Source organism: Mixophyes fleayi, chromosome 5 (genome assembly GCF_038048845.1).
Source record: "Mixophyes fleayi isolate aMixFle1 chromosome 5, aMixFle1.hap1, whole genome shotgun sequence".
Taxonomy (NCBI): domain Eukaryota; kingdom Metazoa; phylum Chordata; class Amphibia; order Anura; family Limnodynastidae; genus Mixophyes; species Mixophyes fleayi.
Window position 1 is genome coordinate 228,062,361 of NC_134406.1, and position 19,561 is coordinate 228,081,921.

The following is a 19,561-nucleotide window of genomic DNA, read 5'->3' on the forward strand; positions in this document are numbered from 1 at the left end:
GCGCTTAACTTTCGGATGTATTGCTCTGGCACATGTATAATAGCACCACACCCACTTAACATTTTACACAAAGCAGGAGCTTGACCTTTATAAAGCAACTTACACATACTTGTTTACTGCAGAAGAGGGTGTGACTAATTAAAGTCAGAAATTTGGATTCCCAGCAACAGTCATAGCAGAGTGCAGATATAATAAACATGTATTTACAAGTGCTGGCTGATTTCTAAAATTAAATGCACAACTCTGTTCATTACTTGTATTATACACTTAAAATCAGTGTGAAATCTACAGGGGTAAATGCATCAAACTGAGAGTTTTCCGGTGGGTTTGAAAAACCAATCAGATTCTAGCTATCATTTATTTAGTACATTCTACAAAATGACAGCTAGAATATGATTGGTTACTATAGGCAACTTCTCCACTTTTCAAACCAGACGGAAAACGCTCAGCTTGATACATTTACCCCCAGGGGTATTTGAATAGGACAATATTGCTACACAAGCTCAGGTGTGCTCATCAGTGTAAGTAGCTTTATAGAAATGTTGGTGAGAAGTGTTTCCTACAACAGTGGTTCCCAAACTGTGTGCCATGGTTCCCTGGGGTGCCGTGGCGATCTTACAGGGGTGCCGTGGCCAGGGCTGGTGATAAGCAAGGTGGGGAACTACTTGGTAATTATTTTGGCTTATTGGTGCCTTGAAAAAATTATGGAAACCCTAAGAGTGCTCAAAGTGAGAAAGTTTGGGATCCACTGTCCTACAGTGTTACATTCTTTGACATGGCCCATATTAATACCATGTACATAAGAACAACGAATGGGGCCCTCCGATTTATGGACAAGAAGTGCAAGTGACCCAATGCTCTATCACCGACCTTCTGTGATACAAGTTTGCAGAGTGTACTAAGGCAACAGTGTTCCCACATGAGACAGAGTGGACTTGGAAGGGGGAGGATATCCCTGTGTATATGAATAATTACAGAGTGCCCTGGTGAACACAGGACAGACAGTACATAGGAAAATAAACTCAAGTGATCGCTGTGAAGATTGGTAATATAAGAGTGTGGTGATATAGAGAGAAGAGAACGGGAAGCCGTAGGTGCAAGGTGAAGAGACAGTCCATGGCGTAACTACAGAGCGGGCGCCAAACCAGCTTACCTGACTTCTTGGACACGGTCTCATCAGAGTCTTCAACGGTTTTCTCAAACACTGTTCTTTCTTTCAGTCCTGTATTTCCCAGTTACAAGGTTTATTAAAGCATGAACATCTTACACAGGGAACCAGTTCATAAACAATACATGTTTGCTCATGTCAAGGGAAACCATCAATAAAAAAATGTGTATGTATGTATGTATGTATGTATATATGTATATATATATATATATATATATATATATAATGTCCGTTTCATACTTAAGTATAGGGCATTGTGCTTGTATCAATGTTATATAAGGGAGATATTCCCTCTTTCTTTTCTCAGTTTTATAGTTTATTGATCTGGAATCGATGTGAATATTCCTTGTGGTTCTGCAAGAGCAGCTAGATCAGAAATAACCTATATTTTTATTCTCTCAGTAGTCTGGCTCAAGCTTCCTGGGTTTAATGCTGGATTGTCAGAATGTTAGTGATAACACTAACTACATGTATTGTCCGCAGCACAGTGAATGTGACAGGACACTGACAGGGAGCGCAGCAACAGCAAAATATAGATGTACACAATTTCATCTACAAAAATAGCTCTAAACTACAGGTTTACAAATAAAACTAACTGCACATGCTTTTGATGGTAATGGTCTTTTAATAATAATATATATATATATATATATATATATATATATATATATATATATATATATATATATATATATCTATGAAAGTTGTAATATTTCTATAAATTTCTAAATATGATGCAATATTTTTGTCTGAACAGGTACATATCATTGTACCTTGCGTTAAAAATAAAGCCATCGTTTCTTAAATGTCAAATGAAAAGTTATTGTTAAGAGTGATGTTTAACTAAACTGTATCAGTTACTATTGATCTCTTCCATTAGCAAAAGTATAGAGATGAAAGACTGTTATGTAATAGTACAAGAGGTTGTTATATCCAGTGACCAAGAAGTCATATGCTGGCTAATTAGAAAATTAAAGTAAATAATGTAAATTAGATTCAACATAATTTTTTGACCCATAATATAAAAAGTTGATATAATTAACCAGCTTTCTAATGGAGAACTGTACTGAACCGTCTTCCATTCCACAGAATTGCTTCACTCAGGCAAAACAAAATCACTCACTTAAAATCTGCTACATACCAAGGCTGTCTGCATATCTCTAGCCTTAGCAGTCCATGGTTCTTTAGACTTAATTCAATTAAAAGACCACTGGACCTCTATACAAAAGTTTCTCAATAAAAAAGTGCTAGTGATAACTTTAAAAAAAATTAAAAAAAAAACAGTATATGTAAAACTTCCCATATCTTGACATGGGTGGGGTACGCGATGGTGAGGAACACATTTCCGACATCAGTAAGCGTGACAGGTAAAAAACCATTATAGAGCCGGCGAGTCTTCACATTGCGCGCTTAATACTAGCAATGTAAGTGTTGCTATTTGAAGTGACGTGAATCTGAGTGGCAGCATGTTCGCCTTTCGGCGTTGATGGCAGAATTGCTCTGTGTCAATTTTTCAGTAAGTCGTTTATTCCTACGTGTGTAAATTAGAGCAATTGGAATTCTTCTGTCGCAGTTACTGATGTCCAAAATGTGTTCATCGCACCAATGACAACCGCCGCTTGGTAGTCCGTTCTTCAATAAAGTGAAAGACAGGAAACATGAAGTGTACCAGAAAAAAGTATCCACCATAATTATAACATTCTTAGTGACTATATGCTATGTATACGGGATAGGTTCGGTGATCCAATCTGTGTGGCATTTTGGAATTTAAGAGAAAACCAGGGAGAACATAGTTAGGTTAGTTGGCGTCTGACTCCTGTACACCAGTATGTATTCGAGTGTTAGAGAATTTAGACTGTAAGCTCCAACGGGGCAGTGACTGATGTAACTTGTTTGCACATTCTCTATACAGCATTGCTTATTATGACTAGCGCTATATAAAATGATAGATATTTTATTTATTTTTTTCTTTATATAATGTAACAGATGTTTTAGGTTTAATTATACCATGTGCATAAACTGTAAACATGAAGTATTGTTCTATAATTAAGCACACAGAACCTTGCTCATATCCTGCAGTGTAACATCCCTTTTCTATCATGGAGAGTAAACACCGTTATGAAAATAAGTACACAGTATTCATTTCTACCATTTTACTAGAACAAGTCAGACATGTGTCCCCCACGGTGTTTTGCAAAGTACCACAGACACAAAAAATAAAAAAAAAGGTTCAGGGGTTAAAATAACCACATTTATTCACCCTCTATCTTTTAATCAGCTTGTGTAAGAAAAAGATTACATGGGAAAGTATAACTGTCATCTCAAGTCTGATAAGTCTCCAGAAGTAATAAGAATGTGAAGAGTTACTCCGTCAACCCATACTATCCATTTCAAAGATGAACGTTAAAGCACAAAGGCGTAATAACTGGGGTTTAAAAAAAAAAGTGCAACAGAACTTTCCTTTGGAACTCTGACGTCACAAATTTACAATGCTCATTGCATGTTACAGCAGACTATGCTAATTTCGCTAGCGCTCATTGCATGTTACAGCACACTATGCTAATTTCAGTAGTTTTGCATTATTGCAAATTCAAATGACTACTTCTGCAGTTAGAGCAAACTTATTCTGCTATTAAAGCCGCCTCTGTAGAACAAGGATCTATCCCTTCTAGACTGACAATGCCGAGCTTAGGTGCAGGGAATGCAGCATTATTCTACATCCCATCGGGGGAACACAATTTAGTGTTTGTCTGCCATTTCTTCAGTCTTTTTTTTCTGGTCTCTATTTGATGTTCTTCCACTCGTTGTCCGTTTTGAGCTTTCTTTGGGCTTCTCGTCTCTTTTTCGCCTAGTTTCACTCTTTTCTGGCTCTTTTTTCACTCTGCCGGAATCCTTTTTGGGTTTCTCCCCCTCTGTGTGTTTCCGTTCTTTGCACTTGGACTCTTTGTCGGATTTTGCCTTTTGCTGTTGCTTTGTTTCTTTTACTTCAACTGGATATTTTTCCTTCACCTTTTTAAGTTGTTCTTTAATACCCTCTTTAACTTGCATTATGCATTGTAAAGAGAAAATATGTCAGGTCACTCAGCAATTTAACACAAATGGATTAACTGCAATACATGCTTAAACCCCATGTGGAGCAATATTACCCATCCTGTGATATTGGAATAAACCTGATCACTTGGGAGTAGAGTGTGGAAGGCACCCAGATACATTATAGCATACTATTTACTTACTCAGAAATGGGCTTTGTACATAACCCCTTAAACACCTCTTTGTAGGCCATATTATAAATGTATCAATTATTAAACCTACTATATGCTATAAACTTGCACTTTAATACAATCTGTACTTTGTGGCTACAAGGTCATTTAGATACCGGTTGTCTTCCATCTAAAACCACCTAAGACTGGCCATTTAAATTATGTGGTTGTGTGATATCAGATTTTTTGTACATTTTATGTATGCCTTGCATACAGGAAGAGGTCAGCATAAGTGTATGGTAAGATCACCACTTTGAAGAACAGAGTTATCACCTGGTCCAGGTATGGAAGATGCATTGGCCTTTCCAGCAAAGATATATTTTTAGCTACAAATGGCGACTTGGAGCATAGGGTGTTTAAGCCAAAGTTATCTCTGATTTCATTAGTGTTACTGCCCATTTAATCAGACTCCAAATGGGGTTGAGTATGTCACACACCATGCAGAAAACTCCCAAACACAGATAAAACCATGAAGAACATATAACTTGATAACCCTGTGCACAGTTTGCATTGACACACTTGGTGGGGCCAATAGAAGAAAAGAAAAGTAGATATTCCAACGTAGTTAAATACCACCCTGTATAACCCCATCCATCACTATGGTGCTGGCTGTAACATTTGCTGCTGCTTTCTTGTAGGTCTTCTCTACCAAGCAGGGACAGGCTGGCCTGGGGGGGGCAGGGGGAGCATCTGCCCCCCAGGCTGGTCCAATAGTTGGCTACCTTGGATCACTGGGCCACCTGCATTTTTTTTCCCTTTAAAATAGACCGCTGAGTCGAGTTTTGCTCCCCCCCCCCCCCCCCGGGCTAAAACTTGCCAGCCCTCCCCTGCTACCAAGTGTATTAAATGCTGTTTGCATCAATTGGAGATTAAACTGCATGATGCTAAAACCCAAAGTGTGTGTTTGTGGAATCAGTGTGCGCTGACAAAAGGACAGGACTAAGGACTCATTTGTCTGCATGTATGGCTGTATGGACATGAAGAGAAGCCACGAGTCTGCTCCAAGTGAAGAAATTGACACGGGACATGGTAGATGTCTGTGCAATACATTGTGAATGTAAACCTCTCACATGTGGAACTACCCTTTAATTAATTAGCTACAAGAGGACCATAACATCACACATAGCTTTTACAATACATAAGTATAGCATACCTTTCCATAAACTTGTGTTTATAACCACCCAATTTTACAGAACTATAAAGTGCTATTAATACTAGAATTCTGAGTCTTGGAAAGGACTATACATATTCAATTAGCTGCAGGTTTTCGATACTGCGGTACCTCAACGTCGCGGACTTCTCCTCGCACCCCTATGTGACATCGCCGTTGAATGCCTTAGTGACCGTTCCGGTCGCACTACGTGGTCAATTGAATATGCCCCATTGAATTGCATCTCCAAACTGAATATCAGTTACAATGATGTGCCTGGATTCTAATCTATTACATGCTTCATGCCAAACCCCAAAAATGTGTCAAAATTACAGTGCACCATTTTTAATACTACATTCAGGAAGGAATCACTGGGCTTTCTTAGAATTAAATTATTTTTATTAGTAACAAAAACTGAGTATTTACACATACACACGAAAGTATCAGGAAGAGTTACAGTCAATGGATGACATTTATCAAAACTGGTGCAAAGGAAAAAGGTAGTCCTGCCTACAGCAAATATATTCCTGTTTTCTTTCATATTCTAGTCTGAACTAAACAATGTCCGGTAGAAACTAAAACCACTTCTTCCATTTGCACAACAGTTTTCACCAATAACTGTCACGGGTTTCAATAGCAGCGCAAGTTTTGTAATAATCCATATTTTATTGTATTTGTTTTTAAAACCATCCAGCACACGACACAGAATATGGAACACACCAGATTAAAAACAAAACAAAAAAACAAAGAAACAAACCACACAACCATGCATGGATTGGCCCTTGCAAAGTATGTTTCCACATGCAAAGTACCTTCTGCCTTTATTTTTGTCTTGGTTATGTCTCCTGCTACATCTGAGTTCACAGAACAGAAAGATATTGATACAAAAATATAGACAATATGACATCTTTACATCTGTACAGCATGCATCTGTCCCACTCCATTGCTGACAGTTGTCATTATTAATAAGCTGCTAATGGGGAAGGAGATTCACTATCTTGCAACACTCTGGCTAAGTGGTTAGCACTTCTGCCTCACAGCACTGGGGTCATGAGTTCAATTCCCAACCATGGCCTTATCTGTGTGGAGTTTGTATGTTCTCCCTGTGTATGCGTGGTTTCCTCCGGGTGCTCTGGTTTCCTCCCACACGCCAGAAACATTCTGCTAGGTCAATTGGCTGCCTACAAATTGACCCAAGTCTGTGTGTGTGTGTGAGCGTGTGTGTGTGCGTGTGCGTGTGCGTATATCTCTGTGTCTGGGTGTGTATATTAGGGAATTTATACTGTAAGCCCCAATGGGGCAGGGACTGATGTGGGAGAGTTCTCTGTACAGCGCTGCGGAATTAGTGGCGCTATATAAATAAATGGTAATAATAATAATAATAATAATTATTAATATCTAAAGCATGATCTGGTCACCATCGCTTGTTGCACCCATGATCAGTCTGCTATATAAATTGTGCCAGATCAACTCCTAGTCAATGCAACACAGGGTAAGCTTACGAAAGGTGAATGAAATTTATCTGAGTGTATGTACCCTAATAGATAAGGAAACAAGTGCAGCAAAAGTTCAAACACAACATTCTACACGATCTGCGCAAATAAGAACCTGAACAATCTGTCTGTATGATAACGATCGGACATATATGGAGGAAGCTACATGCTTATTTCAATAAACATGCAGGGATTAGTAACACACTGAAACCAGTTGGACCAGTTATCGAAAGCAACACAACAACCTGGACAATTCATAACCTGATCAGAAGCAAAGTACCTGGGGCCTTGGCAACCTTCTCCACTATTTCTGACGGCTCAAACCCTGATGTTTATGAAATAAAACGGAGGTTACAAGTCTAATTGACAGAGAACTAGACACAAAACTAGAGCTAATATAAACAAACAAAAACCAGTTACATACAGAAGACAATGTGACAGGAACATCTGGACTCCAAAATAAAAATGTCAAACTTAACAATGTTATGTTTTAGGCAATATATTTATTAAACAGACTGTGCCGGTCTCAGAGCTTTCACTTAAAGTGGGATCGTCAGCTTCTATTTCCTGCAGATGACAGGAGCACTAGGAAGTTTGGAGCATTTAAACAAATGACTTAAGATACCCACATGCACAATTTCTTATCTGTAACACAACTATATCTGATGAGATCTTACAAGCACTACATGTGAAAAATCTAAAAGACAAGAAAAAGATTGTACATTAGTCTGATCAACCAAGTTTATCGCCTAGTGTGTGGGCAGATTAAACAATCATTACTAAGCAAACATTTTATGACACACGATTGAAATCACAAATAGGTCATATTTACATCGTTACAGGTGTTATTCACTAATTAGCTTTTATTTAGAAGGTATATATTTTGGTAAAAAAAAGAAAGTTCTTCCTTATATTACCTTTCAGTCTTTTTCCCTCCATACATGTCTCCTTATTGGAATTTATTCTAAAATGTCTATTGTAAAACATACAGCCACCCTGAACTATTAATATCTTTACATTTATATCACTCCCTTCTGTCCTCTAAGCAGTACAATATTTAGCATGTAGACTCTCCTGATCATTTTTGTTATATAGCGCATGCACTATCTTAGAAGCCCTTCACTAAATATTTTGTAATTTTTTTGTCTTTTTGATGATATGGCCTCCACAAATATACACAGCAATATTGAAAAATAGGGACATTTTGACAGGACAGGGAAAAAAAAACAAAAAAAAAACAACTTTCAAATTTGACACTGTCCCTGGAAGCTAGGGACGGCTGACAAACAGCCACACTCACGTCAAACAGCCACCCCCATATCACAGTTACTACAGAAGAGGTTTAACACTGATGCACCTGTGGACAGATTTAGAACTTGTTTACATGTGTCTGGAAGCAATGCCATCTAACAGGGCTGATCTTCTGAACCTACTCCCATAAGAACCAGTGCCTCAATTCATGGGAAATGTGAACATGTGATATCCAGAAAAGCAGACTACACTTGGATAACACATTCTATAAGTCATCTGGCAAAGTATGGACATGATCATAGACAATGTCAATGCAGAACACAACAAATGTAATGCATTATGAAAAATGTATTAGTCAGTTATACAGAGCAGCCGCCGTTGGATACCATGTTTAATAAAAATTACATATAATCTGTCAAAGTGTTTGCAATTCACCTTTTAAAAGGTAAGAATCCCTTCTAACAAGTATAAGCTGTATACGTAGTAATCCAAATGTCACAATTACAGCTATTTGCCGACGATCATTACACGTGACTTATTCAGCAATGATAAAATGCGCACTAGCAGAAAATGAAGTCTCTTGGCTGTATCATAAAAAGCGACAAGATGAAAATATGAAAACCACGACCGAGGAATGAGACGAGCATTTTGTTTGCGTCATTCATTATTCGCTATGGAGATTTGAATTAAGCACCTATTTTTAGAGCTTTATGGCGTTTGCAGTGAGACCATTTTAACAGTTAATTTCTTCTCGGCTCTAACATGTTCATTGGGAATACAACGAAGACGATTTAAGATATTAGGCATGGAATAAAGTACCCCAATGTAAATTATAAGTAGCCACTAATTCATTAAAAACACAGAAAAATGGGGGAGAAATAAAAAAACGGTCTAAAGACTGAAAATACCCAACGTACAAAAATAATTGGTATCTTACAAAATATACTATATGCATCTACATCTATTTAACAGTTATATAGTTTTTTGCAGGCTTCCTGAAGCTATGAACTTGATAAAATTCCAATGATGTCAATCATTTTTTTTTCAGTTCTACAAATTATAAAAATATATAAAATCATTAACAAATATTGAAGGTTGTCACAGAATTCCAGGGTTCTTTTTCCAGTTAATCAAAGGAAAGTTATAAGAACACAGAGCAAGCACATGCTAGACAGACAATGTAGGTATAGGATGAAGGTTAATGTACATAGACATAGGTTGACACCTAAAATAAATCACATTTCTATATGCAGCTCCATCAGTAAAAAAAAAATAATAATAATTCATCCACCGATGAATACAAGTATACACTGGAGAGAAGCACTGTTCTATATTTTTGTAGGTGAAGGTAGACAGCTAATACAATTCTACAGAGACAATTTCTATATGCTTAGATATGAAGGGGGTAGATTTTTCACACCTTCTAAAAGGGAAAATATAGCAACCAATCAGATTCGAGCTATCATTTTCTAGAATATATTAGATAAATGATAGTTAGAATTTGAATGGTTGCTATCGGAAACACTCCATTTTTCTTTTCTGGAAGGTTTGATAAATATACCCCATAGTCAAACCCAAAAGTGTTTCACAAGGTAGCAAAGATGAAGTCTAGAATTGCACAAGACAAGACAAGAAGTCTTTATGCCTACTGTGTTTTTCTGTACTAAATTGTTGACTTCTCTGTGTAACATGAAATAGGGAACTCACCAATTGCAGTTTCATATGTTTTGCTAATTTTGGGCATGAAGAGCACAGAGTTTTAAAAACTAAGGTATATCAGCATATCTGGATAAGAGCAACGGTGAGTGGAGGGGGGGGGTCCTTAAAATAGATCTCCCTTATTTTATGGTTAAAAACACTGAATACACTTTGAAAGCCTTAGTCAGGGAACTTTTTTTACCTTTTACCCCAAAATATATTTAGATACGCCAACATTACCCCCTTGATTTGAAAGGAAGGAAATCATATATTATTAATTATTGGAATTCAAAATTTTATTGAATCTATTCAAAATTTCTTTGAAAGCTTCAACTACAAAACTTCAGGTTTTTGAGAACTGATGTTGCTTCATTTTTGATACGAGAGCATCAATATTGGGGCATTTTGATGTCAGAGCAATTTGGATACAGTCTTCAGCATCCAATCGATTTCTCTGCTTTGTTTTTATGTTCGTTAGAGTGGAAAATCCTTGTTCACAAAGGGAGGTTGTTGCAAAAAGCAGCAACTTTTTGACTGCCTCTTCATGTGCAATTTTCAATGCCTTTGCAGCTGTTGACATCCAAAAATATGACAGATCTGCTTTGTTTTCAAATGCAATACGTGCTTCATTATTGCATCAAAGCTCAAGAAGTGCCTCTGCCAACCCTTGAGGCCCTTCTGGTACAACAGCAATTTCACATTTAAAGGGGTCTACAATCCAACTGATAGCATGTGAATCGGCAGCATTACCCCCAGGAATTTCATTTTTACCCCATTTGGGGTAATTTACCCCTGTTCCCTGACCACTGACCTAATGTATCCAAGTCTGATTTGAATAGATACAATTTTAAAACAGGACATAGAAAATAATAAATGTTTTAGACATCATATTTTGAAACATTTTATTTGCATCAAAAAACAAAAAGGTCTGGTTTTCAGGTTTTCATTACAAACATATAAATAAATAAAAAACTCTTCTAAATAAAATGTTTTAGTTGTACAGAGAGCACAAGAGAGGTGACAGAAACAGGTTTTATTTGTACAGTTTAGAGAAATCCAAATCAGCACTTACAAAGTAGTGTTAGGACATATCTAGTTTCACAGGTAAGCAAAGGCTTTGACCAGAATGCCATGCCATTATTTGCTACAGCCAAGGGGAAAGCAAGCTTACATCTTTGTTCCAATCAGTCACTATTAGGAACAAAGAAAACACAGCAAGCACTAAGGCTACTGAACTTTCCAGGCATAAGGGTCATATTCCAGTCTATGAAACTGATGAAGATGGAAAGGAGGATTGGTCGGTTTTTCAGTCTCTTTAGGACTGTGGAACACATGGAATGTTGCAGGTTGGCTGGAAGCATGTGACATCCGCTAGTGTCAAATGATATAATGCCATTGCTAGTGTAACTAGCCTCCTAAGCCATGGATAAATGTGCCAAGCTTATTGAGCATAAAATAAATTGATGCAAAAAAACAAACAAAAAAAACCCAAAACTAATAATAAATAAATAAAAAAATACACAAGACCTGGATTGCAAAATTCTTCACTGGGAATTTAGCCCAACCCATACTGTTACTCATTCTATTGTGCACAGGATCTGCCAAATAACACTTTCAGCTATGTGTGTAGCTCATGGCTCCGTCTCTCCAGGCGGTCCACTATGAACTGGGAGATCCCGTATCTTGTGGCTTTACTTATAAGAAAAAACAAAACCACAGAAAGAAATTAGTGTTTGGTCTCTGAACAGAGAGGTTATTGGTTTTGCAAATCCAGAATGATACAGGTCTTTTTTCCCTGAACCCCTTCGTTCTGTGACGTACCATCAACATCATCTGTGGAATCGGTATCTTCTTCTTCTACCATTTCAAAGGGAGTCATTACATCATACAGAAATGAGAGGAAACCATAAAACCAATCAGAGCTTTCCTCAGCTAAAATATTAAGGATTTCCTCTAGAGAATCAATATTCATACTACTGGCATCTTTGGAGAGGCCTACACAAGAATAAAGGAAGAAAAGAGGAAAAAGAGGAGCAGTTAGGTAGACACAACGGACATGGAGAGTTGGGATATACAAGAGGCTTCATCCATTAACCTTTTCCATGAGTACAATGGCGATATGGAAACTAAATAATGGTTGAATGAAAAAAAGATGTGATGAAAGGATCAATGAGATAAAGCATGCAGAATATGCACTATACCCCACAATGATAGAGGAAGGAAGCCTCATTCCACATAAAGCCCAGCTGGGGTCTAGGAAGCGGAAATTTCATTCATGCACTATAAAATTTACAGTTTTGTTTGGCTTGAAATTGTTTGCTTATTTCAAGAAAAATAAGACAACATCTGTAAAATACCCGACTACTAAATTCTTATACTTCATTCAATTCAAGTCAGTGGGTCCCCACGGAATAAGTTCTACTTTGTCGGGCAGAAGAGTAGCAAAATAAGGGGCCCTTATCCGCTGCCAAAATCAGGAAACCCCTAATAGAAGGGCTTCAATCACCAACAGCTCCATGATGTGACAATAGTCCAATTGATTTAAGACATATACTGTAAATAAAGGTTGTTTGCCCACTTCAGGCAGAGGAAATCAAACCTGTGTTATCGATCTACAGAATTTTGGAGAGTCCAGACACAAGACTAAAAACCATCTAATATATAAATGCTTAGTGGCGTCTGTCTGTCTGTGTGTGTGTGAAAAAAAAAAAACAAGTTGCAGCGCCACCTGCTGGGCAGAGTTATACACTGACCTACTAAATTCTTAGTGTGTGTGGGGAAAAAAAATTCAAAAAGGGCTGAAATTTGGTAGGGCTCAAACTCATTTTTGTGAGGTAATTTTACCTCATGAACACATGTGTAGAGGCGTGCGTTAGTGTGTGTGTATGTGTGTGTGTGGAAAAAACTATTTTCTCAGAAAGGGCTCATCCAATTGACCTGAAATTTGGTATACTGACATTATTTGACAAAAAAATTAGAATAGTCAAGTCAGTTAACTTCCATCATCCCCCCTTCCCCACGTGGGAGGGGTAGTAAAGGCTAAATTTACGAGTTGAGGGGTCAAACTTATTTTCGTGAGGTAATTTTACCTCATGAACACACATTAAAAAGGGCGCTTGCGTCGGGAAGTAACGATCTTCCCCTGAGGAGGCCTGGGCTAGGCCCAAATGCATGACAAGAACCTTTTTAAGACCTTAAGTAGCTTGATTTGACTAGAATGCATGAGTATCATGCACGGGTTAACATATATATATATATATATATATATATATATATATATATATATATATATATATATATATATATATATGCATCTTTATTTCATAGACACCAATTTTAACACATGACAACATGTGGTAAAAATTGTCATCACCTGATCCCCCTGTCATCACTTCTATGTGCTGTGGGGGACCCTGCACCTTACAATATCTAGTGCTCAGTCTGTGGCTCCCTACTTGAATCCAACTCTCTTCCTTACATCATGAGACTACCTGTTATCACATATACAGGTTACTGCCTCCAAAAAGAATAACCAGTAGACAATTTCAGCCCACCAAAACGTACAGAATGTGAAGACCGAATAAAATAAGGTGCTTGGACGTTAATCAAACGCACCTTAATGGTGATCATTATTAAGAGTAAATGGAAGCAATTTTCAAAATTAGAAGATAGTTAAAGTAAGTTTCAACATTTTTTAATGGAAAAAAATATGTGAACATAAAAGTTGTGCAAAGAGATAAAAATCCAGACTTACATTTGGATTGTAAGCTACATCAATACTTTCTTCTACCTGAACAGGCAATGACCTTCCAGCAAGAGTCATATTTCATACATGTACAGGTTATGAAACATCTCTATGTGCACTACATCCAGTTTAGGATACACTGCTGGTTTAGGATTAAATTATTGCAAAAAATGATCAAATATCGTACAAGTGATAGCCATGTTCTATGACTTATTAAACACCCAAATGTAAACAGGGTTTATTTACAGAGCTGAACAGTTGAAAGTGAATTAATTATTGGAGAGATGACAAAACAGTGCCTGGTAATATATAAAGCAAACAGTAGTGGCGAGAACACATCCTTCTTTGTACAAATATTGGGCAGCATCATTGTTTGACTAGCAACTTATAGGAGCCACCAAACTACATTCTTAGACATTCAGGATAGACAGACATATAAAACATCTTTTTGCATGGATTCTGTTATACTTGACAAGGTAACTTGTGAATGACTTATCTTGAAGCAAATTCTGAAAACGAAATATATATACGAAAGCCACATATAATGGACTCATGGAGAATCCAGGTGATCACTTAAAACTGGTGTTTAACGCTCCCCTTCAACCCCAATCCGGTGTCCTATTATGTTTAAGCTGTTCACACGCATCCTGCGACTTGGTTTGAGCCACAGAATTATTCTCCAATTTGGTCATAGATGTGAGTGGTCAAACTGGATGAGAGCCAGCCCACAAGGACCAGTTGGCTAGATGATTAATGGACCACAACCGTAGGCCAAGAGCAGTCACCTGACCGCATTTATGGGCCTGTCAATTAAATTGGATCACTGGGCATAATGTTCATTATGGGCCTTATTTAAAGTAGGTTACAATTTTGCAGCAGGGTGTAGGTATCACACATTGTATATATGTGGTTGCATCAAGATAAGTAAAGAGCATATCTTAATATGGTTGGAATGATGATTACTAGCATATCTTTAGTGTACAAAAAAAAAAACAACCACAATTATTAATTCATATCTTCTTTTTTTTTTTACTTAATGACATCATGCCCCCCCCCCCCCCCCCCCCACACAAAAAAATTAAAATAAGCAACCAGCACTGATGCTATAGCCCAAGCAGGTTACTGCTAAAGCAAGGGACCAACCAGCACCAGGCTGTGCACATTTGACCTGGAGGGCTCATTATAAGAACAGTCAGTCAAAGTAGTTTTCCCAAACTCTGACCAATCACATACAAGTCACTCTGATCACTTGTTGATTCATTTGTGAAGCAGCTTTGCCAGGTCTCATTGTTGCCTTAGGATTTTTAATTTTATTTTATTTTAAATCCAACTAGGCTATATCAGACATTTAGATTCCCTATGAATGTAACAAGCTCAAATAGTTGAGTATTTATTTTAGCTAAAATACTATAACAATCAGGTCATATGTTTCTTTTACCTTTAGGTACTGTTGTGGAACATTTTTTGGCTATACACCATTACACTGGCTCCTACCTTCCAAGGGGTTCCAGGAAGAACCACAGTGTTGTTCAGCTCAGGGATGGTTTGCTGGAGGGGGTGGGGGGGTGTTGCAGGCCCGATTTCCCTATGGAATGCCACCTTCTGCTGGTCATGCTTGGGCTGGTGACACATTACGGCAGGGAAACCCCCATATTGCATATGGAGATGCAGCCTTGTCTAATTATAAGGGGGTGTGCTACACTTACGTGTGAACAACCATACTCTACATAACTCTTCAGGTATAGAGGGCTCCAAGTGCAAATTATATTCACCTTCAATTCTGTCCATATGAAACAAAGCAGATTTTCGCAGCCTACAGACTTCTGTCCAGCTCTACATCAGGCAGCTTCACCCTCTCACTACAACAGATCTTCACTACAATGTGAGGATTTAAAATGATGTTTTTGCTACATAAATGGACGGAAATCACTTCTAAATACATGACATGGCAGTGTCTGGTTCTGTCAATCTATAAAGCATAGGAGAGTAAATCCATGAATTCTATGAAAGACTTAATTCACCTACAAGAACAATGATGAGCTCAGCTACTTGGTCTACCCCCTCCAGTCCACTGAGCTTTGCTTTAGATAGAAGGAGAACCAGACAAGAGGTAAATAAGAGAATTGTACATTAAACAAATGGATGTGTATTAAAAAAATAAAACAAGCAGACTAAATACGTGTTTCAAGCTAGTGAAAGGATCATGTGGAGCGAAATTTCCTCAGGAACCAATGGACAATCCCCAGGCTGATGCATAGGCAGATCTGGTCCAGCAACCCAAACATAAATGCTTTTTGTGGCCAATTTAATCTCAAGAAAACTGGACCAAAGTGCAAACATGATCGTTTGGTCAACAGACGATGGCACAAATATGCCAATGTGGTCATCAGCCGATCAGGTCTATGTGCATGTCTGTACAACATGACCTGATCTGGAAAATCAAATTGTATACTTCAATTTTGGACCAATTTCATCTAAAATGTGTCAACCTGGCAGAAAAAAATGCTGCATGTGGTCAGCATTAAGTAATCTTATGTTTTTTTAAAGGACATCTGTTTTTGCAAAAGCTAAATGATACTGCAAGATTAACCCGTGTGACACTATGGTAAAAAGTGCACAACTAATGAAATACATCAGCCTATGTAAAGTACATAACAGCCCGTACACATACACCAGTAGAAATGTGCTTTATGTAGCCGCATGATCACCCATAAAAGATATATACTGCTCGCCAACTTGACTTTACCAGACAATAACAAACGTAAACATGGAAAGTAGCCTTGTCTCATTCCAAGCTGTAATGTCTAATATGGGAGATTGTTGTATGACAGACACTAAATGTGCATTAAAATTGTTACAATAGTCTAATGTTACAAGAAATAACTCAAAAAATAAAAACAAAAAAGATACCAACCAGGCTGAACTTTATTTACAAAGTGATATCTGATGGCATGAGCCAATTGTAGTGACTACAGTGTAAACATCTTAAATTCTACAGAACCATAAAATATATTAATTTGCATATGGAGTTTCAGCAATACAGTGAATGTGATGAAGTGCTCACAGTTGATACTAATAAGGATCCTGCAGGGTTAATGTGCTCAGGTGTAAATCACCGCCAGATAAAGAAGCATCACAGTGAAATACTCACAACTGTAAGCTGTGTATTAATATTCACACACCATTATGGAGAATTGGTATAACTATTTCTTTTAGAAACTGCTGTACCAAAGTCTATCCACACTTTATCTCTCTGAAAGCTGAACTCAAAAGGTTATCACTATTTGCTTCATCCTACACATTTGGAAACACATCTCAATTTCTTTTCTGCTTGTTTTTTGTGGCAGTGTGCACTTTTCAAAAAACGTTTTGGTTCCAAAAGCCGCAAAATTGACCTTTTCTGGGTCTGCGTCATCACTGTGCACACAAATGGTGCAGTATATATATGTTTCAGTATGGTTTCCCTGTATGCTGCACAATGCAGGACACTAAGTCATGTGGCTACTTTTAGTGTGATCTACTGGTCATAAGGTCCATTCACAATAAGGGACATCATGGCTGGTGGAATGTAAAGTCGTTAGGACACCACGGATTAAAAGGACAATGACATGAGCAAACATGCATAAATGGTAACTTAGATGGAAGGAGAAAAGCATGCACAATTACTGGATGTATAGAACGTAGTCAATCAGAAACACAATTGGAAAATATGAGGAAAGGAATAATTCAAATGTTTGTTAAAACGCCCAGTTTAACATATAGGGAAGACATCCATGTTGCATAAAAGAATTTAAATTTATATGGTATAACCCCTGTTGGAGGAATACTCATGCATAGCAAAATGCACACAATACAAGCATGCATTTTGGGGCAAATAAAGTTTGCAGTAAAAACATAACTCTGCACTATAATCAGCTGGACAATCTTTTATCACAAACAGGAAGGCATTTCAGCGTAAGATGCTCTTAACAAGCCAAGGTGACATTTAGTTTTAGGACACGAGCAAACATAATGCAGCCAAACGTTACATTAAACTAGTCACTGGATTATGTCTTGGCAGATCGATCTGCGCGAACGAAAAACAAAAGAAGAAACGTGTACTTGCCTAACAGAATCTTGGCATCCTCCACGTCAAAATCTCCATCACCATCGGCATCGTAAACGCCAAGTTTCCCTAGTTGAGGAAGTCAGAAAAAAGAATAAATAAATTATAGGAGCAATGTACCATTATAAACACCATTATGACACCATTATAACTGAAATTAAAATATTTGTTGCAAGTTTTTTGCTCTATAACAGTTGTACCAATGAATTCCCACTATGCACGTAACTGCAGTCTACATACCACCGGGACTGTATTGTAAGCTGTACCTGTTCCCCCAATGCTGTCACTAGATTTGAATGAATAGGCTGAATAAATAGGCTGAATATTTGATCAGCTCACACAACGGCTGCCTCCACTGTGTGTAGGCGACAGGTGCACGAAGAATAGCAAGTTTAAAAGCCTAGTTTTATTCAATTGCCTGTGCATTGGGCGTCACGGCGACTGTACTACCATTTTCAGCCAGCAGGTGACTACGTTAAACCCTTTAATTTATCTACTGTCTAGATACGAAATACTGCGGCATGCGAATCATTCGCTTGCAGGATTTAACGACTTGTAATGAAATTATGTACCTGTCTACCTGCCATTTGTAGGACTGTGTGTATATTATGCTTTATAAAAAGGCAAAGGTGGAATCCAACCCCAGTATGAAAATCCTACTTTTGTTTTCTGCATATAAAAGGCTGGTAAAATAATATGCATTTCCCACCAGGCAATACAAGTAATAGATGTAAAAGGTAAATAAAAAAAATTAAATTAACATATCACAGCATTAAAAACCTCTAACCACCTAGAATGTCCAATAATCCTTTGTATATTCACTATTCTTACAGAACTGTATTACTGATTTATAAAGCCATTGTGTCTATAATATGCTTACAGTAACAAATTAAACACACAGGTGTGCAAACCACATTATACTGCCATTAGTAATGTGTGTAGTTTATTACTATTCATTAGGCTTATACAGCTTTAAGCATGTAATTGCTAGTTAGTGTGTTTGATAATCTATAAAAGATTTACACCAAGTAATGAAATGAGAGAACTCCTCCATAGAGGAGAAAATACTAGATATTTTTACAACACAAAAAAAAAAAAAGAAGAGGCTTATTATATTATGAGTCACATTCTTTGCAAGAACTGCATTTTTAAAAAAAAAAAAATAAAAAAAATTTAAATCATTTTCCTTTCCTTATACAGAATACAACATTCCATTGATGTGTTTGGTCCATAGGAAAAGGCCCGTTGTCCTTCCAGCATGTTCAGCAGATAACAAAATTGGACAAATTGCACAATGACTGAAGTGTGCCCATCTTGTGACATAAGAAGTAAGGCCCACAATTCAAAGAGATGCAGACAGGTTTGCATCCAATACAAATTTATATTAGCAGTTTCTCTATGCAATGGAGATGAAAATTTGGCAAGAATAAGATAAGATCTACGCTGTGATTTCTCATCGTATCTACTGTCAAGAAAACCACCAAATTGGTAATTGCATCAGTAAAGGGTTATTTTAATCTTGAAATAAGTGCTATGTGAGAAAGGCCAGGCACGCTGAAGCTGCAAGACGCAAGTAGTTTGGAGTTCCACTATGACAAGCTAACTTAGCCTCAGAAAATTCTCCAACGAAAAACTTAAGTTATTGGCACTCTGGCGATTTGCCATTTTTCCCCCTTCCTATATTTCAACAT

The 19,561-nt window shown here is 37.4% G+C and overlaps 1 protein-coding gene across 4 annotated transcripts in view; it reads right to left on the reverse strand.

The window, feature by feature from the left end:
* ASPH (aspartate beta-hydroxylase) overlaps positions 1-19,561 on the reverse strand; it is a 148,030-nt gene that overhangs the window by 100,114 nt on the left and 28,355 nt on the right. For 3 of the 4 annotated variants that reach the window (XM_075213566.1, XM_075213568.1, XM_075213567.1), the window contains 2 exons: positions 17,871-17,939; positions 1,154-1,222 (listed from right to left, as the gene is read on the reverse strand). In XM_075213566.1, the coding sequence (XP_075069667.1) occupies positions 1,154-1,222; positions 17,871-17,939 (138 nt within the window). Of the gene's footprint in view, positions 1-1,153; positions 1,223-11,038; positions 12,016-17,870; positions 17,940-19,561 lie in introns of those variants that run through there. The other variant, XM_075213569.1, reaches the window with a different exon arrangement.